General features: G+C 41.4%; 1 protein-coding gene across 17 annotated transcripts in view; it reads right to left on the bottom strand.

The window, feature by feature from the left end:
• Positions 1–25,662, bottom strand: part of senp6a (SUMO specific peptidase 6a) — a 160,007-nt gene that overhangs the window by 47,820 nt on the left and 86,525 nt on the right. For 13 of the 17 annotated variants that reach the window (XM_072265875.1, XM_072265874.1, XM_072265867.1 and 10 more), the window contains 5 exons: positions 18,491–18,744; positions 14,931–15,101; positions 14,134–14,170; positions 11,286–11,465; positions 2,287–2,501 (listed from right to left, as the gene is read on the bottom strand). In XM_072265875.1, the coding sequence (XP_072121976.1) occupies positions 2,287–2,501; positions 11,286–11,465; positions 14,134–14,170; positions 14,931–15,101; positions 18,491–18,744 (857 nt within the window). Of the gene's footprint in view, positions 1–2,286; positions 2,502–11,285; positions 11,466–14,120; positions 14,171–14,930; positions 15,102–18,490; positions 18,745–25,662 lie in introns of all 17 variants that reach the window. The other 4 variants (XM_072265868.1, XM_072265871.1, XM_072265870.1 and 1 more) reach the window with 3 other exon arrangements.

Below are 25,662 nucleotides of genomic sequence, written 5' to 3'. Positions count from 1 at the left end.
ACTGAAACAGTTTTGTATAGAGGAATGGTCTAAAATTCCTTGTCGAAATTGTGCAAGTTTGATCAGCAGCTACAAGAAACGTTTGGTGGAGGTTATTGTAGCTAAAGGAGATTCTACTAGTTATTAAATACAAAGGATCACATCTTTTTCCAGCCTGGACTGTGAATAATTAAACAATGTGTTTAATAAAGACAAGAAAAGTACAATTGTTTGCGAGTTATTAGTTTAGGCAGATGGTGTTTGTCTATTGTTGTGACTTAGATGAAGATCAGACCACATTTTATGAATAATTAATGCAGAAAACCAAGTAATTGCAAAGGATTCACAAACTTTTTAATATATTCACTAGCTTACAGAAGAGAAGATACTATTATCTAAACATTATGTTACCCAAATTGCAATTTCTGTATCATTTTACCTTCTATGCCATTAGTATTAAGTCCAGATTTCTTTGCACCAAGGCTTATTAAATTGGACGAGGTCAAATGTGGAGAGGGGTTCCACTGAGGAAATAGGGGATAAACTTTATTTGTCACAATAAAATTGTTCTCTGATCTAAGAGAGTTCCTTATAAAACTGTACAAAAGGCAAGGAAAAAAAGTTCATGAAAAGGTGAAGTCAAAGAGCCGCTCCTTGTATCTGGCTCATGTAATAACTGTTTAAAAGTGAAGAGACCAAGACAAAATATGATTCCTTCATTTTCTCATTCCTAATAAAACCTACTGAGAAAAATAGGAGAAACACATAGTTCTCTCTTCTGTCCCTATAAAATTCTTCCCTCTCCTCCTTAAAGTGCCTCTTCCTGTTTCTACAGATTCTTATTCTGTTGCTTTAGAAGTCACCATTCTTCATATGGCAGATTTGACCCATGGGCTTGATTTATGCAGCATTTGCTACAGCCCCCAAATCCTTTACAGCCAAGGACATGTCATAAACAACAATGTGAAATGATTAGCTGAGGGAGAGATATTGGCCAGGATTAAGAGATCTTCCCTATGATATCTACAAAGGTGGTTCATAAATCAGAGCCTAACAGGGTAGTCTTGCCACAGAAGCATTGCAATAAAATTTCTTTGGATGATTTCCTGAGCAGCATGTGTTCTCCTAAACCAACTGACTGATTGGAAAGACATTTTTCTAGAACTCAGAAGAATCAGAGGGGATCTTATTAAAAGATCAACATTCTTACAGAGCTCATAGTTGGTACAAAACAGATCCCCTTGCTATGGACTCCAGAATTACTCTGTGGCCTCAGGGAAACGGGACGAGATATTAAGGGCCAAGAATAACAACTCCCCCCTTCAAGTGAATCCTACAAATTCTTCACAGAGTTTTAGACATTATGGTGCAATGAAGGGATAGTGTAGAAGTTTATAATGGATATCTGAAGAGCTTGAGGGGCAAAATTGCCTATTCCTGTCTCCAGGTTAGATACAACTTAGAGTACTACAGTACTTCAGCCCACGATGTTGTGCTAACATTTTATCCTACTCCATGATCAATTTCCTCCTTCCCTCCTATAGGTCATAACCCTCCACTTTTCCTTTACCTATGTGACTATCCAAGAGCCTTTAAGTGTCCCTAATGTATCAATCTCAACGGGCATTCCTGGCAGTGCATTCCAGGCACCCACCACTCCGTGTAAAAGAAAAAAAATCTACCTCTTCACTTTCTCCTTAACCTTCCGTCCAGTCACTGTTGTTTTCTGGTATTAGCTAGTACTACCCTGGGAAAAATATGTGCTGGCTATCTACTTTATCTAAATCTCTTATCATCTTGTACACCTCCATCAAATCACCTCTCATCCTCCTTCACTCCAAAGAGAAAGGCTTTAGCTCGCTCAGCCTTTCTTCATAAGACACACTCTCTAATCAAGGTATCATCCTGGTAAATCTCCTCCTAATGCTTCCACCTCTTTCCTGTAATGAGGCAACCAGAGCTGAACACAACTCTCCAAGAGTGGTCCAACCAGAGTTTTATAGAGTTGCAACATCACCTTGTGACTCGAACACAATTTCCATGATAACTGAAGGCCAGCACACCATAACCAACCCATCAACTTTCACGGGTCTATGGATTTGGACTCCAAGATCCCCCGGTTCCTCCACACTGCCATTAATCCTGTAGTTGGCCTTCAAGTTAGTCCTTTCAAAGTGCACCACTTCACACTTTTCCAGATTGAACTCCATCTACCACTTCTCAGCCCAGCTCCACATCCTGTTCACATTTCATTTCACATTGTTTCTGCATTTTAACATGCATCCATTGGAAGAGCAACATGCTTACCCTGCTGTCCTTGAGTAACAGATTGCTCTTATGTTCCTCTAGGTTCTGTGTGAACATAAAAAGCCTGTTGTTTGCTTCAAGAAATGGTATGGAAACAAAAAAGTTTGATATATTGTTCTTTTTGCCAACTTCAGTTAATATTCTTTCGAAAATAGCAGCTGCACGAGGTTCCAGGAGAGACTCAAATATCAAAACAATGTACCGTTCATCAGTAGCTGAAAAATACAACAGAAAGATTAGATTGATTTGCCAAGTGTACATCAAAGCACACAGAGATATGCATTGTCTGTGTCAAAACAAATCAGCGAGGATTGTGCTGGGCAGCGACAACACTGAACGTGGGAGGAAACCAGAGCACCCGGAGAAACAGGACACAGTCAGGGTGAGAGTGTACAAACTCCCTATAGGTAATGGTGGGAATAGAATTCTGATCAGTGATCACTGCCACTGTAAAGCAATGCACTAACCACTGCCCCAGAAAATTGCTCAACAAATGTGTCTGTAAAATACCCATTTTGATGTTCTTCTGACTTTCATTTCATTCCTCTCATGTTATCAAGGAATTGTAATGAGAGTGTTTCTCAGAAAGTTTCTTAACAGATTGCAGTATGAGAGCCAGTTGAATAAGCCAGTTAAGTATGCATAGGAAGGTGGTTAACGAAAGCACTTGGGTTTATGATGAAGACAGTACAAGGTGTTTCACTGGTACAAGAGCACACAGAGAACTGGAGTAGCTGGATTGTTGACTAACAAATAAGGTAACACCAAATTGTAGAAAAACAGAATTGCAGCATTGTTGCAGACAAAGTTATATAAAACTAATAGGCAACAGACAGAAGGTTTTTGAAGAAAGACAGCTTAAAATATATTAATCATATGTATACCCACTAATGGTGAGAACCAAATGCTGCTCTTCAGCTAATCTCTATAGCTAGGACCAGGAAGTGAATGGGGTAGCTCTCCAAGACCCAAAGGGTATGGACCTTCATTTCTTCTCACACCCAGGATAAGGGAGGCATGACCTGGCATTTGGCCCAATCCTGGGAGTAAATCCCACAGATTGCCCTTGACAGAGAGGAAAGGCTGTTTCTGCAAAACCTCTTCAGGAGTCAACCCTGCTCATTGTCAATGACCACCATCCATCCCAATCTATATATGCCCATCCTATAAGGCACTGGTGAGGCCTCACTTGGAGTAATGTGAGCAGGTTTGGGCCCCTCATCTTAGAAAGGATGTGCTAAAACTGGAGAGGGTTCAAAGGAGGTCCATGGAAATGATTCCAAGATTGAATGGCTTGTCATATGAAGAGCATTTGATGGCTCTGACTCTGTATTCACTAAAATTCAGAAAAAGGATGGGTGACCTCATTGAAACCTATCGAATGGTGAAAGGCCTTGACAGAGTGGATATGGAGAGGATGCTTCCTGTGGTGGGAGAGTCTAAGACCAGAGGACACAGCCTCAGAATAGAGGAGTGTCCTTTGAGAATGGAGATGAAGGGGAATTTCTTTAGCCAGAAAGTGGTGAATCTGTGGAATTCTCTCCCACAGGCAGCTATGGAGGCCAAGTCTTCATGTATATTTAAAGCAGAGGTTGATAGATTCTTGATTGGTCAGGGCATGAAGGGATATGGGGAGAAGGCAGGAGATTGGGGCTGAGAGGGAAAATAGGATCAGCCACGATGAAAAAGCAGAGCAGACTCGATGTGCCAAAAGGCCTAATTCTGCTCCTATGATCTTAAACTCTTCTACAAACTCCTATACTTTCTCCTATACCGTCACACACTCTCTCCCTTCTGAATAAGGTACCTGGAACAAGACAGGCAGTTACATGCATGTTTAAGGAGCAAACCCAGAAGAAGATGAAGAAATTAAGCAGTAAAAGGTAAGATTTGGCAAGTTGGGGGCTTGGTGGGGTGGGGTGAGGAGAGGTGAGCACACACAGGAGATTGCACAAACAAGAGCCAGAGTGGGAGGAATTTGGAATTATAAGGCAAGGTAAGACACCCAGAAGTAATTGCTTGTGAAATAAGACCAAAAGACATCAGAAAAAGAGTTCACTCATTGACTCTGCTCCTCCATTCAATTACGGCTGATTTATTTTACCTCTAGATCCCCATAACCTTTGACACCCTTGCTAATCAAGACCCTATCAATCTCGGCTTTAAATATACCTAATGACTTGGCCTCCACAGCCGCCAGTGGCAATAAATTCCATAGAGTCAACACTCATTTGTGAAAGAAGTTCCTCATAAATTTCTCAGAATACAAGGAATTCTGTTCTATATAGAGTTCCTTATATTCTGATGGTGTGCCCTCTTGCACGAGAATCTACCACTGTCGGAAATATCCTCCACATCCATTTTATCTAAGCCTTTGAATATTTGATTAGTTTCAATAAGATACCCCTCATTCTTCTAAGCTCCAGCAGGTACAGGGACAGAGCCATAATATGCTCCTTAAGCATTAACCCTTTCATTCCTGGGATCATCGTAAACCTCCTCTGGACAAAAAAGATCTCTTGTTTTCCCAGTGTATATGATGAATATACTCTTCTTGGGCTTCCAGCCGGGTGCAGGTATCGATTTTAATCGACGTTTCGATGACAAAACTATCAGGGATGGACTACAGGTGATATAAATACCACCGTACTAGACATGCTCAGGCATCACCCCGGATGAAGATGCCAGAGTTAGTCATCGAAATGTTGGTTAAAATCAATACCTTAACCTGGCTGGAAGCCCGAGAAGTTCATTCCTCCCCTGGACTCTCTTAGATAAGAGGCCAAAACTGCTCACAATGCTCCAAATGTGGTCTGACCAATGCCTTATGAAGGCTCAGCATTACATGCTTGATTTTATATTTTAGTCATCTCAAATGCTAATATTGCATTTGCCTTCCTTACTACTGACTCAACCTTCAAGGAATCCTGCACAAGGACTGCCAAGTCCCTTTGCACCCCTGTTTTATGAATTCACTCCCCATTTAGAAATTTTATGTAGGATTACTAAATGACAATAAAAAAGGACTGCATCTTCATAATCTAATTGGAAGAATGGGTAAACAGTGGCAAATGGAATACAGTGTTGGGAAATGTATGATGATGCATTTTGGTAAAAGGAATAATAATAGAGTATATTATGATGTATGATGGAATACAGTGTTGGGAAATGTATGATAATGCATTTTGGCAAAAGGAACAATATTGCAAACTATTATCTAGACGGGGAGAAAGTTCAAACATCAGAGGTGCAGAGACTCTTGGGAATTCTCGTGCAAGACTCCCAGAAGGTTAATTGACAGGTTGAGTCTGTGGTAAAGAAGGCAAATACAATGTTGGCACTTATTTCAAAAGGAATAGAATGTAAAAGCAAAGAGGTAATGCTGAGCCTTTATAAGACACTACTCAGGCCGCACTTGAAGCATTGGCAACAGTTTTGGGCCCCATATCTCAGAATGGATGTGTTGTCATTGGAGAGAGTCCAGAGGAGGATCATAGGGATAATTCTGGGAATGAAGGGGTTTATATCTGAGGGGAGCATTTGGCAACTTTGGGCCTGTACTCATCGGAATTTAGAAAAAGTGTGGAGATTTCATTGAAACCTACCAAATGTTGAAAGGACTAGATAGGGTTGATGTGGAAAGGATGCTTCCTATGGTGGGGGTGTCCAGAACTAGAAGGCACAGCCTCAAAATTGAGTGACAACCTTTTAGAACAGAGGTAAGGAAGAATTTTTTTAGCCAGAGAGTAGTGAATCTGTGGAATGCTCTGCCACAGACTGCAGTGGAGGCCAAGTCTGTGGGTATATTTAAGGCAGAAGTGGACAGTTTCCTGATCGGTCAGGGCATCAAAGGACATGGCAAGAAGGCAGGTGTATGGGGTTGAATGGATCCGGGATCAGCCATGATGGAATGGTGGAACAGACTCGATGGGCTTAATGGCCTAATTCTGTTCCTGGGTCTTATGGTCTTATGAATAATCAGAAGTTGACCAGCTGAACAGTAGAAGTGTCAAGTCTGGAGATGATAAGAGAATGAATAAGCTGGTGACAGTTAGTTCGGGATGGAGGATGGAGGGGACGTGGCATCGAATGGACAAAGGTGAGGGAAACACAGAGTTGCAGAGAACAAAGAAGCCACTGGACTCTCAGAAAGGAAGATGCAATTGGAATTCTAGATGGGGAGAAAAATTAATCAAGGGAACGTGTTAGAAAGGCGGGCTATACAAAGGGTTGAAATCCAGGTCCACATGAGATGCTGAAGGAATTAAAATGAAGTACATTGCAGAGTTCTTCCAAACATTTAATCTTTCAGGGCTGATGCTGAGAGCGGGAACTATTGCTCAAAGCAGGTACGAATAGAAAATAGACTCAGTAACAGTAAGAATGCAGCACTGAGAAGGTTTTTGAAGTTCTCAGTGACTTGGTAATTGGACCACTACTTGGGCTTGGGTGCATGCCAGACACAATTTGTAGATGAAATAAAACCTGGTCATAAATGAACTGTGAGGACAATCAGGAGATTGATGGGGCAAATTCGTAGCCATTGGGATGAGTTGCAGTGCAATAAAGTTGCAGTGAAATCAAAGCGAAAAGTACCAAATACTGGTCTTAAGGTGTTATACTTAAATGCACGCAGCATAAGGAATAAGGTGGATGATCTTGTCGTACAGCTACAGATTGGCAGGTATGATATTGTGGCCATCACTGAGACGTGGCTAAAGGATGCATGTCTCTGGGAGCTGAACGTCCAAGGATACACGGTGTATATGAAGGATAGGAAGGTAGGCAGAGAGGGAGGAGTGGCTTTATTGGTAAGAAATGATATTAAATCATTAGAAAGAGATGATATAGGATTGGAAGGTGCAGAATCTTTACGGGTTGAGCTAAGAAATCGCAGGGGTAAAAGGACCCTGATGGCAGTTATTTATAGGCCTCCAAACAGCTGCAGTGATGTGGATTACAAATTACAACAGGAAATAGAAAAGGCTTGTCAGAAGGGCAGTATTATGATAATTGTGGGGGATTTTAACATGCGAGTGGATTGGGAAAATCAGGTTGGCACTGGATCTCAAGAGAGAGAATTTGTAGAATGTCTGCGAGATGGCTTTTTAGAACAGCTTGCTGTTGAGCCCACTAGGGGATCGGCTATACTGGATTCGGTATTGTGTAATGAACCGGAGGTGATTAGAGAGATTGAGGTGAAGGAACCCTTAGGAGGCAGTGATCATAACATGATTGAGTTCACTGTGAAATTTGAAAAAGAGAAGCTGAGATCTGATGTGTCAGTATTTCAATGGAGTAAAGGAAATTACAGTGGCATGAGAGGGGAACTGGCCAGTTGACTGGAAAGGGACACTGGCGGGAAATACGGCACAGCAGCAGTGGCTGGAGTTTATGTGAGAAATGAGGAATGTGCAAGACAGGTATATTCCAAAAAAGAAGAAATTTTCAAATGGAAAAAGGATGCAACCATGGTTGACAAGAGAAGTCAAAGCCAAAGTTAAAGCAAAGGAGAGGGCATACAAGGAAGCAAAAATTAGTGGGAAGACAGAGGATTGGGAAGTTTTTAAAAGCTTACAAAAGGAAACTAAGAAGGTCATTAAGAGGGAAATGGTTAACTATGAAAGGAAGCTAGCAACTAATATCAAGAGGATACTAAAAGCTTTTTCAAGTATATAAAGAGTAAAAGACAGGTGAGAGTAGATATAGGACTGATAGAAAATGATGCTGGAGAAATTTTAATGGGAGATAAGGAGATGGCAGAGGAACTGAATGAGTATTTTGCATCAGTTTTCACTGAGGAAGACATCAGCAGTATACCGGACACTCAAGGGTGGCAGGGAAGAGAAGTGTGCGCAGTCACAATTACGACAGAGAAAGTACTCAGGAAGCTGAATAGTCTAAAGGTAGATAAATCTCCCGGACCAGATGGAATGCACCCGCGTGTTCTGAAGGAAGTAGCTATGAAGATTGCGGAGGCATTAGCAATGATCTTTCAAAAGTCGATAGATTCTGGCATGGTTCCGGAGGACTGGAAGATTGCAAATGTCACTCTGCTAATTAAGAAGGGGGCAAGGAAGCAAAAAGGAAATTATAGACCTGTTAGCTTGACATCAGTGGTTGGGAAGTTGTTGGACTCGATTGTCAAGGATGAGGCTACAGAGTACCTGGAGGCATATGACAAGATAGTCAGAACTCAGCATGGATTCCTTAAAGGAAGATCCTGCCTGATAAACCTATTACAATTTTTTGAGGAAATTACCAGTAGGCTAGACAAGGGAGATGCAGTGGATGCTATATATTTGGATTTTCAGAAGGCCTTTGACAAGGTGCCACACATGAGGCTACTTAACAAGATAAGAACCCATGGAATTACGGGAAAGTTACATACGTGGATAGAGCGTTGGCTGATTGGCAGGAAACAGAGAGTGGGAATAAAGGGTTCCTATTCTGGTTGGCTGCCGGTCACCAGTGATGTTCCACAGCGGTCTGTGTTAGGGCTTCTTCTTTTTACATTGTACATCAACGATTTGGATTATGGAATAAATGGCTTTGTGGCTAAGTTTGTTGATGATACGAAGGTAGGTGGAGGGGCCGGTAGTGCTGAGGACACGGAGAGTCTGCAGAGAGACTTGGATAGATTGGAAGAATAGGCAAAGAAGTGGCAAATGAAATACAATGTTGGAAAGTGTATGGTTATGCACTTTGGCAGAAATAAAAGGGCAGACTATTATTTAAATGGGGAAAGAATTCAAAGTTCTGAGATGCGACGGGTCTTGGGAGTCCTCGTACAGGATACCCTTAAGGTTAACCTCCAGGTGAGTCGGTAGTGAAGAAGGCGAATGCAATGTTGGCATTCATTTCTAGAGGAATAGAGGATAGGAGCAGGGATGTGATGTTGAGGCTCTATAAGGCGCTGGTGAGACCTCTCTTGGAGTACTGTGGGCAGTTTTGATCTCCTCATTTAAGAAAGGATGTGCTGACGTTGGAGAGGGTACAGAGAAGATTCACTAGAATGATTCCGGGAATGAGAGGGTTAACATATGAGGAACATTTGTCCGCTCTTGGACTGTATTCCTTGGAGTTTAGGAGAATGAGGGGAGACCTCATAGAAACATTTCGAATGTTGAAAGGCATGGACAGAGTGGATGTGGCAAAGTTGTTTCCCATGATGGGGGAGTCTAGTAGAAGAGGGCATGACTTAAGGATTGAAGGGCGCCCATTCAGAACAGACATGCGAAGAAATTTTTTTAGTCAGAGGGTGGTGAACCTATGGAATTTGTTGCCACGGGCAGCAGTGGAGGCCAAGTCATTGGGTGTATTTAAGGCAGAGATTGATAGGTATCTGAGTAGCCAGGGCATCAAAGGTTATGGTGAGAAGGCGGGGGAGTGGGACTAAATTGGAGAATGGATCAGCTCATGATAAAATGGCGGAGCAGACTCGATGGGCCAAATGGCCAACTTCTCCTCCTTTGTCTTATGGTCTTATAAGAGGCAGGCTAGTGAACCAGATGAGTAAATGGCAGTTAACATGTCAGATTCAGATTTGCTTATTGTCCTTGTTTGAATGAAGCATTTCACACTTCATGATTTTGTTAATCGAGTGACATTTTAATGCAAAGAATGAGAAGAATCTATATAACACAGGGCACAATTCAAAAAGAGATACAAGGACAGAGACCAACATACAGCATAGCGTGTTGAAAGGTGTCAGGAAAAATTGAAGTGGCCATTAAAAAATGTACATAGGATCCTTGGCTTCACAAATCAGGACAAGGAGAATAAGAACAAAGAAGTCATGGACAACTTTTAGACAATACTCGTTTGCCTACAACTCTGGGCACTGGACTTTGGGGAAGATAAAGGTTTTAGAGAAGCAGTAGATTTCTTCTGTTCAATTGGTTCTTGGACTTGGGGACTTCAATTAAGTAGACAGAATAGAGTAGCTGGGGTTGTTCTCCCGGCACACGGCAGGTTATGAGGGCACTTACTGGTAGTTATAAACAGAATTCAAGAGAGGAAACCTGTTCCAATAGGTAGGTGAAGAACCAGCATACACAGAATGAAGCCCACTGGCAAAAAACATTTAAAATGCACTACCATGGGACAGAAGTGGAGGCAGAGACAGATTCAATTGTATCGTTGCAAAGGGAACTGGGCATCAATCTGAATGAAAAGAATTTGCAGGGCTACATGGAGTGGGACCAGCTAGAGCGAGACTCAATGGGCTGAATGGTCTCCTTACATGCTGTAGCTGTTCTGAGAGCCTGAAAACTCAGGATTAAACAGTACTCTGCAAAGTAGTCAAACTTCTTTTACTCCAGAAGAGGGTGAGGATACTTATGCTACATTGAAAACGGTTCAATTACATCATTGCTTTGACTGAAAAGAATGCTTGGGCCCAGTAGAAAGTAAATTTATTAAAGGATGTCACCATATGCTATCCTGAGATTCACTTTGTTTTGCAGGCATTCAAAGTAGAATACAACGGGGAGAGATGGGGGAGAGGGAGAGGTCATGAGTTGTTGAGTCCTTGAAAGTGCGTCCATAGGTTGTATTCAATGATCAGTTCAGTGTTTGGGTGAGTAACGTTACCCACCTGGTTCAGGAGTTTGATGGATGAAGGGTAATAACTGTCCTTGAACCTGGTAGTGTAGGACCCAAGGTTCCTGTACCTTCCCGCTGGCAGCAGTGAAAAGAGAGCATGGCCTTGACAGCTGCTGCTTTCTAGTGGATGCTCCTTGTAAATGTGCTTAATGGTGGAGCAGGCAGCCAGCAAAGGCTTGAACATTGGGGTAGAAAATCATCTAGTTGCTTTTATGAATTTCTAACCCACAAAACACAGCAAAGGACAATAGGATATTTGCAATTTAGTATTGCATCTTCATAAAGGGAATCTAATAGGCATTTAAAGAGCCCTATAATTTTTATATTCAAGTTTCTTGAACTTGCTACATGAATGCCATTTTAATGATCATAATGCAGCGCTTTACACTTACTGGATGCTTCAGAATCAAACCAGCTCTTCTCTTTGCTCATATTGAGGGATGACCGTATTTTTCGGCAGGCAGCTGGTGTTAATTGCAGAAAAAGTACTGGTAATACACGTGCATTGCACCATTCACACTTAGTGAAATCCGAAGCTTCTAAAACAATGTCCTGGGATGATTCGTGAGGCACTATGAAGGACAGACAGAAATGGTATCACCTTCTATTGTCGTTCATGTACATTTAATATCACTAACTAATTTGGTCTAGATAATTGATAAGTAACAGTATCCTTGCTTGCAATGTATTTTATGTAAAACTGTATATGAATGCTGATTAAAGTCTCTATTTAAAAAGATCTCAGTGCCTGTGCTATCCCATTACTATGAACAGCAAAATTAGGAATGCAGTTGTGAAATCACTTTACTAGGATGTTCCAGTAATTAACCATTTTGAACACAAATATTATTCACAAACTTTTCTCCAGTAATCCATCAAGTTTCTGTAGAAAAGATGTGGGAACTTTAAGAGAGCGTGCAAATATTTACCAGAATTCTGCCTGGATTACAGAGCACGAGGAGAGGTTGAATGAGCTAGGGCTTTTCTCAGGAGAGGAGGATGAGAGGTGACTTGATAAGAGTCACAGATAGAGCCAGAGATTTTTTTTCCCAGGGCGGAAATGGCTAAAACAAGGGAGCAGAACTTTAAAGTGTTGGGAAGAAAGTACTGGGTGGAATGTCAGAGGCAGTTTTTTTTTAAAAAGAGTGGTAGATGCATGGAACATGCTGTCAGGGGTGGTAACAGCAGCAGATACATTCGTTCCTTATGTGGGCGATCAAAAGAGAGATGCAGAGAAATTTCTTTAGCCAGAGGGTGGTGAATTTGTGGAATTTATTACCACAGGCAGCAATGGAGGCCAGGTTGTTGGGTGTATTTAAAGTAGAGCTTGACTGGACACAGCATCAAAGGTTACAGGGAGAGTGAGGTAAAAACGGATCATCTATGATTGAATGGGCCAAATTGCCTATTTCTGCTCCTATATCGTATGTCTCATGGTCCTTCCATGATCATGAATGTCCTTCACAAATTTTTCTACAGAAGTGGTTTGCCATTGCCTTCTTCAGGGCAGTTTCTTTAAAGACTGGTGACCCAACCATTATCACTACTCTTCACAGATTGTCTGCCTGGTGTCTGTGGTTGCCTTACCAGGTCTTATGATATGAACCAGCTACTCACACAACCACCCACCACCTGCTCTCATGACTTCACGTGACTCTGATTGGGTAGGGGGCTAAGCAGGAGCTACACCTTGCCCAAGGGTGACCTACAGGCTGGCGGAGAGAAGGAGCACCTTACACCTCCTTTGGCAGAGATGTATCGCTACCCCGCCATCCATAGGCAGACATATTAAGGACATTTAAGAGAAATGAAAGTTGAAAACAATGTGTGCTTTATTTACTTTTCCATCCATATAAATTGAGAGAATAAATTTTATTTAATATCATAAACCATTGGGCAGTTATTTGCAAATTCCACAAGGGTGAATTTCCATAAATCAATTGGCCATTATGCAGGTATCACCTGATGTCATTACATCCACTCATACAAGAGGAAAATTCACACTATTTGGAAAAGCAGAACACTGTGGGCGTGTCATCCTTGCAAAAGAACATGCTTCTTTTTAAAGCACTAAGTGAATAAGTGAGGAATCTGATCCTGATTGCAAAGGTTATAAAAACAATGTCAACATAAGTAGTTATTGCAATGTGGAAGAAACCGAAACCACCCCAATTTCAAAGACACCATATCTGCATGGTCCTCCAAGAGGACCACAACTTTGTCGAAGTTTGGAGGCTTGCATGCCTCAATGACCCAGAGAGCTATGCTGGCTGGAGTCAGGGCCTTGTGCTTTGGCTCTTGGTAGGGTTACCCATGCCAAACAGGTCAAAGGGTAGTGGTCCACCGGTCCTCCAGGTTCAGGGGATCAGCTCAGGGCTAACAACCCTGACTGGTCAAACGAAATGGTTATGGAAACAGCAATGAAGAATCTTACATCTGTGTGGCCAAGGACAGGCAGAGATGGAGGACCTTTAGTTGTTTAATTCCATGATTATATATGGGAAATGGAAGCCATAATCTGGAATTGCAAAATGTTAGGCAATATTGGGAGTATTGATTTGTCAATTTGAGTAACCTTAGCAAGCCAAGAAACTCGAAGTCCACCCCTTATTTATTGATTCCCTGCTTCAACTCACTAGAAGTGAACTCGCAAAGTATAAAGTCAAAATTACATCCTGACTCAACAACAAATACTCCTACCCAGTTCAGCCAAATCATATTTTAGTTTTATGTTCACTCGTAAACAAGTGAGACACTGAGTAATAAAACAACACCCAAAAACCCAGCAGGTCAGGCAGTATTCTGTGGAAAGTCAGGACACATGAAGGGTCTCAGCCCAAAACATCGACTGTTTACTGTTTTCCATAGTTGCTGATTGGCCTGCTGACTTCCTCCAGCATTTTGTGTCTGTTGCTTTGGATTTCCAGCATCTGCAGATCTTCTCATGTTACTGAATACAAAATGTTATATTTTTCATTTGTGTCTGAGGTGACTGAGTAAAAACACTGCAGATTTTCTCTGCAGCATTATGTTACTGGCAATGTTGCTCAAATGAAAAGTTCAGCAAAAAAAAAAGTACCTACCATTTTTTGTAGCAAATCTTAACCATTTTTTTTGCCTCACTCTAACTCAAATGGTACTCATGGTCTATGTTCCCACACATATTGAAATCCAATTATAGAGGCCAGATTCTTAACCTTAGAAGTTATGAATTGAAATGGACTCACCTCCCATACTGACCTTGATGAAGTCTAGACTGAACTGAAAGAAAAAAAATCTGTTTTAAGTGTTATCAGTCCATTAACTTCAGATGTCACAAAGACAGGTAAAAGTTAATAAAACTAAAACACAACAATATATTCTCAATGTAAATCACATTTCAAATTAAAAAAAAACACTGGAAGATCTATTTTTCTTCAAATGAAACAGAAAGCCAAACCATCAGTTTTAAATTCAGATGGATTTGTCTCACACCCTTTACTTCAGACATCATCATTTCTGCCATGTTTCAGCTGATACCTTAGTGGGACTACCAGTTTCTGAATTCTGTGGTCTATCCATTTAATAGTACCACCCAACCCAATATCGTGTTGTTATTGTTGTTGTTGTTCCTTTTCACACCTTGCAATGCATCAGGCAGCATTTCTGTATTATCTGGCTACGTGTGTGTGTGTGTGTGTGTGTATGTGTGTATACATGTATATATGTGTGTGTGTAGCTAAATTTAATCAAATGTACTGAGGTGGACAATCATTGACAGGCAAACAAACCAGTAGCTCACTTTCCATGGTAAAATGAGAGATTGCTCTGGTGCCAGTATCTCTGCTTGAAGATGTAACCCCTTTTAATGTTTTCATACTGCACAATGTCAAAAATGATGTTTCCTTCTTCATGTCAAGTCCATTAATCTTTCCAATATATTTCCCACCTTCTGGTTGCTAATTATGGAATGGAATTTTGGAAAAAAAAATCAAAATATAGTTTGCAACACAAAAAAGAACTTTAAAATAATACTTATTTGTAACATCTGCACTCACAATTACAGGTTCCAATACTGTTGTGCGAAATGTTCCTATTCGTATACTTCGGCACTTGAGAATAATACTTTCACAGCTGCTTTCTGCTTGCGCACTAAGACCGTCAGTTTGTGCCGGGGCAATCTCAATTTTTCTTTTCTTGCCGACTGTTTCATGGTAGGGATTTCCAAACTGAATGGAGCAGACAGGATGCAATTAAATGCATTAAAAAAACCACATACACGCACACATCTTTTGCAGTCAGAAATGTTTTTCAGTATTTTACCTGAATCTGGTTTAGTCAGCAAAAACACTTTGGATCACATGAAATACAATGAAGCAATGTAAGGAAGTTATTATTAAAGCAGATGCAAGAGATTGCAAATGGTAAAATCTGAAGCAACAAGCAATCAGGAGGAGGAACACAGCAGGTGGAGCAGCCTCTGTGGGAGGAAAGGCATTGTCGATGTTTCAGGTTGAAACCCCACAACAAACGTTGACAATTCCTTTCCTCCCACAGAGGCTGACAGATCTGCCGAGTTCCTCCACCAGACTGTATGTCGCTTATTATTAAAGCATTCTTGTTCTTCACCTCAGAGGTCAGGATTATTGTCAGAAAACCCAGTGCTTCCTATATGGTCTGTTATGTGCTGCACACAAGAATTTCAACTTAGCAATTAACTGGCACTTGTGGAAAATGCCAACATCTGTGGAATGAGAGTAAGAGTTAAATGGCAAAGACCCTTCAGAATTCTGACAAAGGGTACCCGTCCTGAAATGTTAACCTGTCCTGAAACGATTACAGGAGGAATGGAGACATCAATTGAGCTGGGGTTGAGGGTAAACAGCTTCATGTTCCTTGGTATTCACATCACCAAGGACCTCACGTGGTCTGTACACACCAGCTGTGTGGTGAAAAAGGCACAACAGCGCCTCTTTCACCTCAGACGGTTAAGGAAGTTTGGTATGGGCCCCCAAATCCTAAGAACTTTCTACAGGGGCACAATTGAGAGCATCCTGACTGGCTGTATCACTGCCTGGTATGGGAACTGTACCTTCCTTAATCGCATGACTCTACAGAGAATGGTGCGAACAGCCCAGTGCATCTATAGTTCCATGATTCAGGACATTTACAAGGACACGTGTGTAAAAAGGGCCCGTACAATCATTGGGGACCCAAGCCATCCCAACCACAATCTATTCCAGCTGCTACCATCCGGGAAGCGGTACTGCAGCATAAAAGCCAGGACCAACAGGATCCCGGATAGCTTCTTCCACCAGGCCATCAGACCGATGAACTCATGCTGATTTGGGTGTACTGTACATTACATTGACTGTTCTACTTATTATAAATGACTATGATTGCACATTGCAGATTTAGATGGAGACGTAACGTAAATATATTTACTCATGTATGTGAGGATGTAAGAAATAAAGTCAAATCAATTCATTCCTATTTTATTTATTCATTCATTTATTCAGTGGAGTAGGTCCATCTGACCTTTCAAGCCAAGCTGCCCCAGCAACCCCACATTCCCAATTAACCCTAACCTTAATCACAGAATACTCAATGGTGACTAATTAACCTAGCCGGTATGTGCTTGGACTGTGGGAGGACATACAGAGACTCCAAATTGAACTCCAAATTCCAGAACACCCAGAACTGTAACAGTGTCGCATTAACCAGCACGCTTCCCTCACTACAGAAGCTGCTGTGCCTGCTGAGTGCTTCCACTATTGTTTACTTCTACTTCCAACATCTGCATTTTATTCCCATTATCTGCATTTTTAAAAATTTTTAACCTTTAAGGATCGACTTAAGAGTTTAATTTTAAACTCGAGCTCATTCAAGTATTTTACATCCTCTTCTCTCCATCCCAACCACCCTTTAGTGCTTGCATGCATTGGGTCTTGTAAAATATAGAGAAATAGACCGGATCCAAAATTATAAACATAAGAGATTCTGCAGATGCTGGAAATCCAGAGCAACACACACAACATGCTGGAGGAATTCAGCAGGTCACATCTACAGAGAGTTAGTCGATGTTCTGGATCAAGGTGCTGATGAAGATATTGCCTGATCTGTTAATTCCTCCAACACTTTGTGTGTTTTACTCTGCATTCACAATTAGCTTTGCAATAGAAGACAGATAGTACAGGACTGTTTTTGTGATTGGATAACTGTGACATGTTCTGTTCCACAAGGATTGGCATTGACTTGTAATGTTCAGGCTTCGGCTGAATACTGCATGCAGTTCTGGTCAAGACATGACAAGAAAGATGGAATTTATCTAGAAAGGATACAGAGGAGTGTCACCACATTGATGCCAGGGATGGAGCATTTCAGCCTGAGAAGAGACTGAATAGATCAGATCCACTTTCCTTGGAGTGGAGGGGTTTAAGAGGGGACACAACAGGGACATATAAAATGATGACGGGAACGTTTTTTAAAAAATTTTTTTAGCGTGTCGCAGCAGACAGTCAGCCATTCTTGTCTGGCACGTGGTGTCAGGATTGGTCTCCTTTCGGATTAACCGGGTAATGATATGAATGTTCCTGACTCGACTCTTGTTTTTTTTTATGAGGCCAAGTGACTAGCTGGACGCTCAACCCGGCACGGATGGAAAGCGTGCTCGGGGGGTGGGGGCGCCGGGAACACTTGGATTCGAACCTGTGAGTCTTCGTTCCAGAGTCTGGCACTGTTGCCACTGCACCACTAGCCAGCCGAGGGAAATGGTTAGATTAGACTACAGCAAATGTGTTCCCCCATCTGAGGTACGGGACATGCTTTTAACATGGGGAGGTTTGGGAGAAGAATTTCAAAGAAAAAACAATGGGGTCCTTTTTAACCAAGAATGGCAAGTATCTGGTAGGCATCTCCTGAAATTATCATGGAAGCTAGGGTACTTTCAGAATTAAGGTAAATGGAATGAGCTTTAAGAACTTGATAGTAGCCTCAAAAGCCTTCTCCACCGCTTATGACTGATCTTGCATCTCACCTGTTGCTCCAAATCTCAGAATAGCATTGTTTCTCTTTTTTTAAAAAAAAACCCTATATTCTGGAAGTTCCTGTTCCAGTATTTACAGCCTTTAAATGGAACAGCATCACAATTTGTGTGACGAGACAGTTCCCCATTTCTCTCAAACAACATAACTCAAATTTTAACATCACATAACAGAAGAAACAGTGGCCCTTCCTTGACCCTTTAATTTGTAAGCATTAAACACCAGTTAGAACACCCCTCCATGTCTCTTTCGTTGAGAATCCTCATGAACTTACCCTTAAAATTCTAGTCACATTCTAGCAAATCTGCAATAAAATTAAAGCTGATACATCCTTCCTGACATGCAAAGGAACCTTCATTGTCCTGTTAGGGAGCTTGAATAATTTGTGTATCATCCCTTTTCACCACACTGAATGCAAACAAGCCAAAAGGCACAACTGATTGTTCTGCATTTATCAGAGTTGATTATTCAAGCCCTCAGAACGACAACCACCAACAATTACCTTATAGTTAAAGCAATGTCTTTATCAGAAAGAGAAAGCATAACTGGCTATGTAGAACTGCATTCCAAATTACCTTGTCCTTCATCCTTGCTTTTCGTGGCAACGTGACTGTAGGTTCTACCTCGGTGCGAATGCTTTCCAAACTCTGTTCAGTTGCATTATCATCATGAGCCTCCTCTGAAACTGCTTCCAAGGGTTTGGTGGAAAGCACAGGAGAAAGATTTGTGGCATCAGTAGTTCTACTAATTGAATGAACACTATCCATTCTGCTACTTCCAGTGCTGGCTTTGTCATCACCTTCCTCCTCTTCATCACTGGACAGCACAACTGGGCAAAAATGGAAAAGTTATTGTACTATCAATTACCAATGAAGAGGATTCCCAGTGTCTACGCAGCAGCATTTTTCTTCATTTCATATTTACTTTAGGACAAATAGCAGACTGTAATATTGCTGATCAAAGTACATTACAGACTTCATATAATGGAAACCAACAGACTCAAAATTACCTCCTGAATTACTTTGTGAGCTTATTGACTGTCAAAGCTATAAGGATTTCATGGGAAAGAGCAGAAAATGCTTTAAGTACTTGGCAGATCTGGAACCAAATGCTACCTGACTTAGCATTTTCAAATTTTATTTCGGATCTTCTTCATTTGAATATATATCTTCCTTTCCATAATTTGGCATTTTTTGACACTGAACAACAGAAAAAAGCTCTTTCATGTCAAAGTGAAAGATTTCTACAGAGTGATATAAATTAACTACAACTATAAAATACAAAATAATTGATTACACAAGTATTCACCGCCCTCCCCCCCCCTTAACATGACACACCAAAACATCACTGGTGCAGCCAATTGGTTTTAGAATTCACATAATTAGTTAAATGAAAATCTGCTTATGGAGTGTTTCTATTGACTGTAGTAAAATTACACCTGTACCTGGAAGGTCCAACTGCTGGTGAGTCAGTATCCTGGCAAAAGCTACACCATGAAGACAAAAGAACACTGCAAGCAATTCAGCAAAAAGGTTATTGCAAGGCACAGGCAAGAGATGGATACAAGAAAATTTCCAAGTCATTGAACATTCCTTGGAGTACAGGTAAGTCAATCATCACGAAATGGGAAGAATATGGCACAGCTGTAAATCTGCCTACAGCAGGCTGTCCTCAAAATCTGAGTGACTGTGCAAGAAGGGTACAAGTAAGAGAGGCCACCAAGAGACCTTTGGAGGAGTTACAAGCTTCAGAGGCTGAGATGGGAGAGTGGCAAAGAGAAAGCCACCACTGAAAAAACTCATATGAAGGCACGTGGAAGACCTGAAGTCAGCCGGAAGAAGGCTCTATGGTCTGATGAAATGACAATTAAGCTTTTTAGCCATCAGACTAAGACAAACACTGCACATAATCGAAAACATACCATCGCTACCGTGAAGCATGGTCATGGCTGCATCATGCTGTGGGGATGCTTCACTACAGCAGGCTCTGGAAGGCTTGTGAAGATAGAGGGTTAAATGAATGTAGCAAAATACAGGGAAATCCTGGAGGAAAACCTGATGCAGTCTGCAAGAGAACTGCGTCTTGGGGGAAGATTGTTTTCCAGCAAGACAATGGCCCCAAGCATAAAGCCAAAGCTACATAGGAATGGCGTAAAAACAACAAAGTTAATGTTCTGGAGTGGCCAAGTCAGAGTCCAGACCTCAATTCACTTGACAATTTGTGGCTAGACTTGAAAAGGGCTGCTCACTCACGATCTCCATGCAATCTGACAGGACTTGAGCAGTTTTGTAAAGAAGAATGGGGATAAATTGCAGGGTTTAGATGTGCAAAGCTGTCAGAGACCTATCCACACAGACTCAAGGTTGTAATTGCTGCCAAAGGTGCATCTACTAAATACTAACTTGAAGGAGATAAATAATTATGCAATCAATTATTTTGTGCTTAATAATTGTATAAAATTTAGACCAATTTGTAGAAATTTGTTTTCACTTTGGCACAAGAGTCTTTTCTATTGATCAATGTCAAAAAAAGCCAAATTAAATCCACGGTGATTCAATGCTATAAAACAGTAAAACATGAAAACAGCCAAGGGTGGCAAATACTTTTAAACAGGCACTGTAATTTTGAGACTGTGTATATAATTGCCTGACATTCAAAAGATCACTCAGAAAACCTTTACAGACTCTTAAGTTAATACATGTTTAATATACATTTAAATGTTAACTCTGTTCCTCTCTCCACAGATGTAAACTCACCTGAACATCTTCAGCAGTTTCTGTTCTGCAAGAGCAACTGCCCACAGACATGATCACAGATCTTTTGTGATATTATACCAGAACACACTACTTTTCTAATGATGTTATAAATTCATTGGAACAAAGGCAATTTATCAGCTAACACTCTGCTATCAGTCAGTAATGTCAATCTGTCCCACAGTTTACATCTGTGATCATGACCACAAACGACATACATTGTACATTTACATTTCATCAAAAAAAGCACAAAATCAGTGTTGCAGAAGGATGAAACACAGCATCCACACAGTGCTTCGAATAAGCTCAGGAATTTGTCTAATGCACCCGACAGCTACGTAACTTAGAGGTATGGCACGGAACAGGCCCTTCTGGCCCAATAAGCCACACCACCCAGCAACCCACCTATTTAAACCTAGCCTAATCAAAGGATAACTTATAATGACCAATTAACCTGCTAACCAGTACGTCTTTGTAATGTGAGAGGAAACCCAGGCACTCACAGGAAGTTCCTACAAACATCTTAGACAGTGTCGGAATTGAACTCCAATTTTCGACACTCTGAGCGGCAATAGCATTGTGCTAACTGCCACACTACCGTGGTGCCCTAATCCTACAAAAATTCCCTTTCCATCTTTATACTAAATTCCTTTTTGAAAGGGTTGATAGTATAAACTTTCAGAATTGTATAACATAGAAACAAGCCCTTCAGCCCAACTGGCCCATGCTAGCCAAGCTAGTTCCATTTGTCAGTATTTGGTCCATAACCTTCTAAACCCTTTCCAATCCATATACCTGTCCAACTGTTATCATTACAGTTCAAATGTGCAGGTGCAGAATAGCTATGTCTCCCGCTAAATTGTTCAAAAGCAGTTAAAAGACCAACATGAAAAATTGCCGAGGTATTCAATAAACACAACATATCCAAACTGGCTAATTATTATCCAGTCAGAGAGTACTCTCAATCAAGTGACGGAAGGTATCCTTGTCACTGGTAGGAGTGACTTCTCAACAATCAAATCACAGATGCCTATTTTACGTTTTGACAAGACCACTCATTTCAGCCATCAAAATGGTGGCCCAAGCATTGACCAAAATCCAGAGATGAGACAAGAGTGACTTCAAGTATGACATCAAGAAGCATTGGAAAAATTGGAAGTCAATGAGCATCAAGGGAATAAACAATCCAAAGATCAATCCAACTTCACCTGAAGGAAGATGGGCGTGGCTGCAGGAGGTTAACCATTGCAGGAGTTCCTCAGGACTTGTCCGAGAATCAAACAATTGCCTCATTTACAACTATCTTCCCATCATAAGGTCACAAGTTGATGAAAGCTTCCAGTGTTTAATTCCATTCACAACTCCTCAGCAAAAGATGCAATGCATACCTATGTGCAGTAAGACCTTGGCAACTCGGAGGCAAGGGCTGATAAGCAGATAACATTGGTGAGAGATTAATCATCCAACCACAATGTTCAAAAATATTATCACTGATGAATGCCACACTATAAACAACACTGAACAGAACCTCAATTGGACCAGCTGAGGTTGCAAAAGCAGAATGGATGCTGGGTGTTCAGTGAAGAACGACTGACCTCCCGACAGCTTAAAGATTTCCTTTAATCTACAAGGCACAATTCAGGAGCGTGATGGAATACTTTGCACCCAGTTGGTTGAGTGCAACTTTAGCTTCAAGCAGCTCAACTCCAACCAGGACAAAATGGCAGAACATCCACCATCTTTAAATTAAATCTCACTATTACCATAACAGAGTGGCTGAAGTAAACACTATTCACAAAATGCATTGCAATTGCTCTGGCAACACCTCCCAAAGCTGCAACCTCTACTACCAAGGAGGAGGAGAGCTGGTCATAGTCAAAGGTCAAAATAATATTTATTATCAAATTTCTTGCAGGCATTTACAGAAAAAAACTAAACTACAATAGAATTTACAAAAATCTATACATAAGCAGCCAACGCTTCTTTCCCTTCTTTTCCAGTCCTGATGAAGGGTCTCTATCAGAAGCGTTGATTGCTTCTTCCTTTTTATAGATGTTGCCTGACCTGCAGGTTTCTTCTTCTTCTTCTTCTTCTTCTTCTTCTTCGAGTTTTTACAGCAGTTGGCATCCACATTGTTGCATTACTGCCAGACCTGCAGAGTTCCTCCAGCATTTTGTGAATGTTGCTCTGGATTTTCAGCATCTGCAGAATCTCTCGATTATACATAAACAAAGACTACAAACAACCAATGCACAAAAGATAAATAGTGCAAATAAAAAAAATAATACTGAGAACATGAGATATAGAGAACTTTAAAGCGAGTCTGTAGAATCAGCTCAAAGTCAAGGTGAGTGAAGCTATCCATGCTGGTTCAGGAGACTCATAGTTGAAGGATAGTAACTATTCCTGGGTGGTATGGGACACAAAGCTTCTGGACTTCCTGCTTGTTTGCAGGAGTGAGAATAGAGCATGGCCTGCTTTTATGTGACTCCACAGAAATGTGCTTAATGAAGAGAGGGCTTTGCCTATGCTGGACTGAGCTACACACACCACTTTCTTCAGACTTTTCTGATATTGGGTGTTAGTGTTTCCATAGCAGGCCATGATGCAACCAGTTAGGATACTTTCTAATGTATATCTATAGATGTTTGTCAAAAGCTTTGGGGATATGCCAAAACTACATTAAGAAAGCAGAAGTGCTACCGTGCTCCTTTGTGATGGCACTTATCTGCTGGTCCCAGGACAGATCCTCTGATATGATAGCACTAAGGAATTTAAAGCTACTGACCCTCTCCACCTCCGATCCTGTAATGAGGACCCTCATGGACCTTCGGCCTCTTCCTCCTGTAGTCAATAATCAGCTCTTTAGTTTTGCTGATGTTCAATATCCCTCCTACATGTGGATTTGTCACCAATTTTGACTTGGCCGACAACAGTAGTGTTATCAGCAAACTTAAATACTTCTTTGGAGCTGTACTTAACCACACAGTCAAAAGTATAAAGCAAGTTGAGCAGGGGGCTAAGCACACATCCTTGTGGTGAACCTCTGCTGATAGTTATTGTGGAGAAGATGTTGTTGTCAATCCATACTGACCAAAGACTGTAACTGCTGGGTAAGGTGTTCCAGAATTTTGACCCAGCAACAATGTATCTCCAAGTCAAAATGGTGTGCAGCTTGAAAGGGAATGTGCAGGTGGTGGTGTTCTCATTGACCAGAGGACCTGAGTGAACACACCACAGCTGCCATGGACTTTATAAAGACAACTGTGTGCCCCACAAAATCACTGAGACACTTCCTCAGCCAAAAGCCCTACGTGAACCAAGAGATTCAAAACCTGTTGAGGGCTAGATTGGTGGTGTTCAGGAGTGGCCATCCAGGAAAGTACAAGAGGTCCAGATGTGACTTCTGGAAGGCCATCTCACATACAAAGTGGCAATTCCAGACTAGACTGGAATCACAGGATGTGGCAGGGCCTGAATGCTATCACCTCCTACAAAGGAAAAACCAAGCAACAAACGTGACTCACACAAAAAATGCTGGTAAACGCAGCAGGCTAGGCAGCATCTATAGGAAGAGGTACAGTTGACATTTCGGGCCGAGACCCTTCGTCACCCTTCATTAGTCCTGACAAAGGGTCTCGGCCCGAAACGTCGACTGTACCTCTTCCCATAGATGCTGCCTAGCCTGCTGCATTCACCAGCATTTTTGTGTGTGTTGCTTGGATTTCCAGCATCCGCAGATTTCCTCGTGTTTGCGTTTTTAAACATATGTGACTACAAGGTTTCACTCCTAGATAAAGAAACTCCTCCTCATCTCTGTTCTATAGGTACTTCTTTGCATTCCGAGGCTGTGCTCTCTGGTTCTCTATTATAGGAATCATTCCCTCCACATCCACTCTATCTGGGCCTTTTAATATTCGATTGATTTCATTGAGATTCCTCCTAGATTCCTGAACTCCAGCGAGAGTCCAGACTCAGAGACATCAAACTCTCCTCATACATTAACCCTTTCATTCCTGGGATCACTTTCGTGAACCCCTTTGATTCAAGCACATCCTTTCTTAAATAAGAAAGAACAACTTCCACTGCAAAGCCACGCACGAAGTGTGGAAAGGCTGCCAATGAAGTAGGCAGTCATGCCCTGGAAGTTTTCAGATGTTGTTGGAACTGCAGTCTACCAAGTATAATCCATTATAGCTAATGGAAAGGCTGAAGGGGAAGTGGTTGGTGAGCCAGTTGCTTCAGGAAATCCAACCTCTGACCCATTCACGTAGCCACAGTATTTATGTACATCACCCAGTGAAGCTTATGGTCAATGGTGACCTCAGAGTGTTGATGAGAAGTGATTCAATAATGGTTTTTGTGAAGGATGACAAGGACTGGTAGTTACAGCCACAGACTTTAACAAATCTTACCGTCGTTTATTAGCTCAAGTCTCAGTGAATGGCCTATCTCTGTTCTGCATATTTCTATCAGCACTATCCAGTATTGATTCATCTGTAAGCCACAGTGAAGTAACATTGCACAACCAAATCTGAATTTCTCGCTGCTACTCAAACCAGTCTGTAATCTGTTCACTCAATCATGCCTTAAAGACCCATATCAAAGAAATAGTCAAATCTCATTTAAGTGGAAGCACAATTTTCTTCACTTCGTGACACTTTTCTACTGTGAAGTTCCATTCATCAATATCGATTAATCCACCAGAAAGATAATATGCCATAAAAGCAAAGGCCATCTGGCCCACTGAGCCTACTTAGCCATTCAATAAGATCGTGGGTGATCTGGCCATGGACAGTTCCATCCATCTTCCTTTTTCCTATAAAACTCAATTCCTTAACTGTGCAAAAATCTCCCTGTGTCTTAAATATACTTAATGAGGTAGCCTCTACTGCTTCCTTGGGCAGAGAATTCCTCAGATTCACTACTCTCTGGGAAAAGGAGTTCCACCTAATCTCTGCCCTAAATGTATTTTCCTTTAGTCCTAGTCTTAC

Source organism: Mobula birostris, chromosome 8, assembly GCF_030028105.1.
Source record: "Mobula birostris isolate sMobBir1 chromosome 8, sMobBir1.hap1, whole genome shotgun sequence".
Lineage (NCBI taxonomy): Eukaryota > Metazoa > Chordata > Chondrichthyes > Myliobatiformes > Myliobatidae > Mobula > Mobula birostris.
This window is presented reverse-complemented; position numbering and strand designations above follow the sequence as displayed.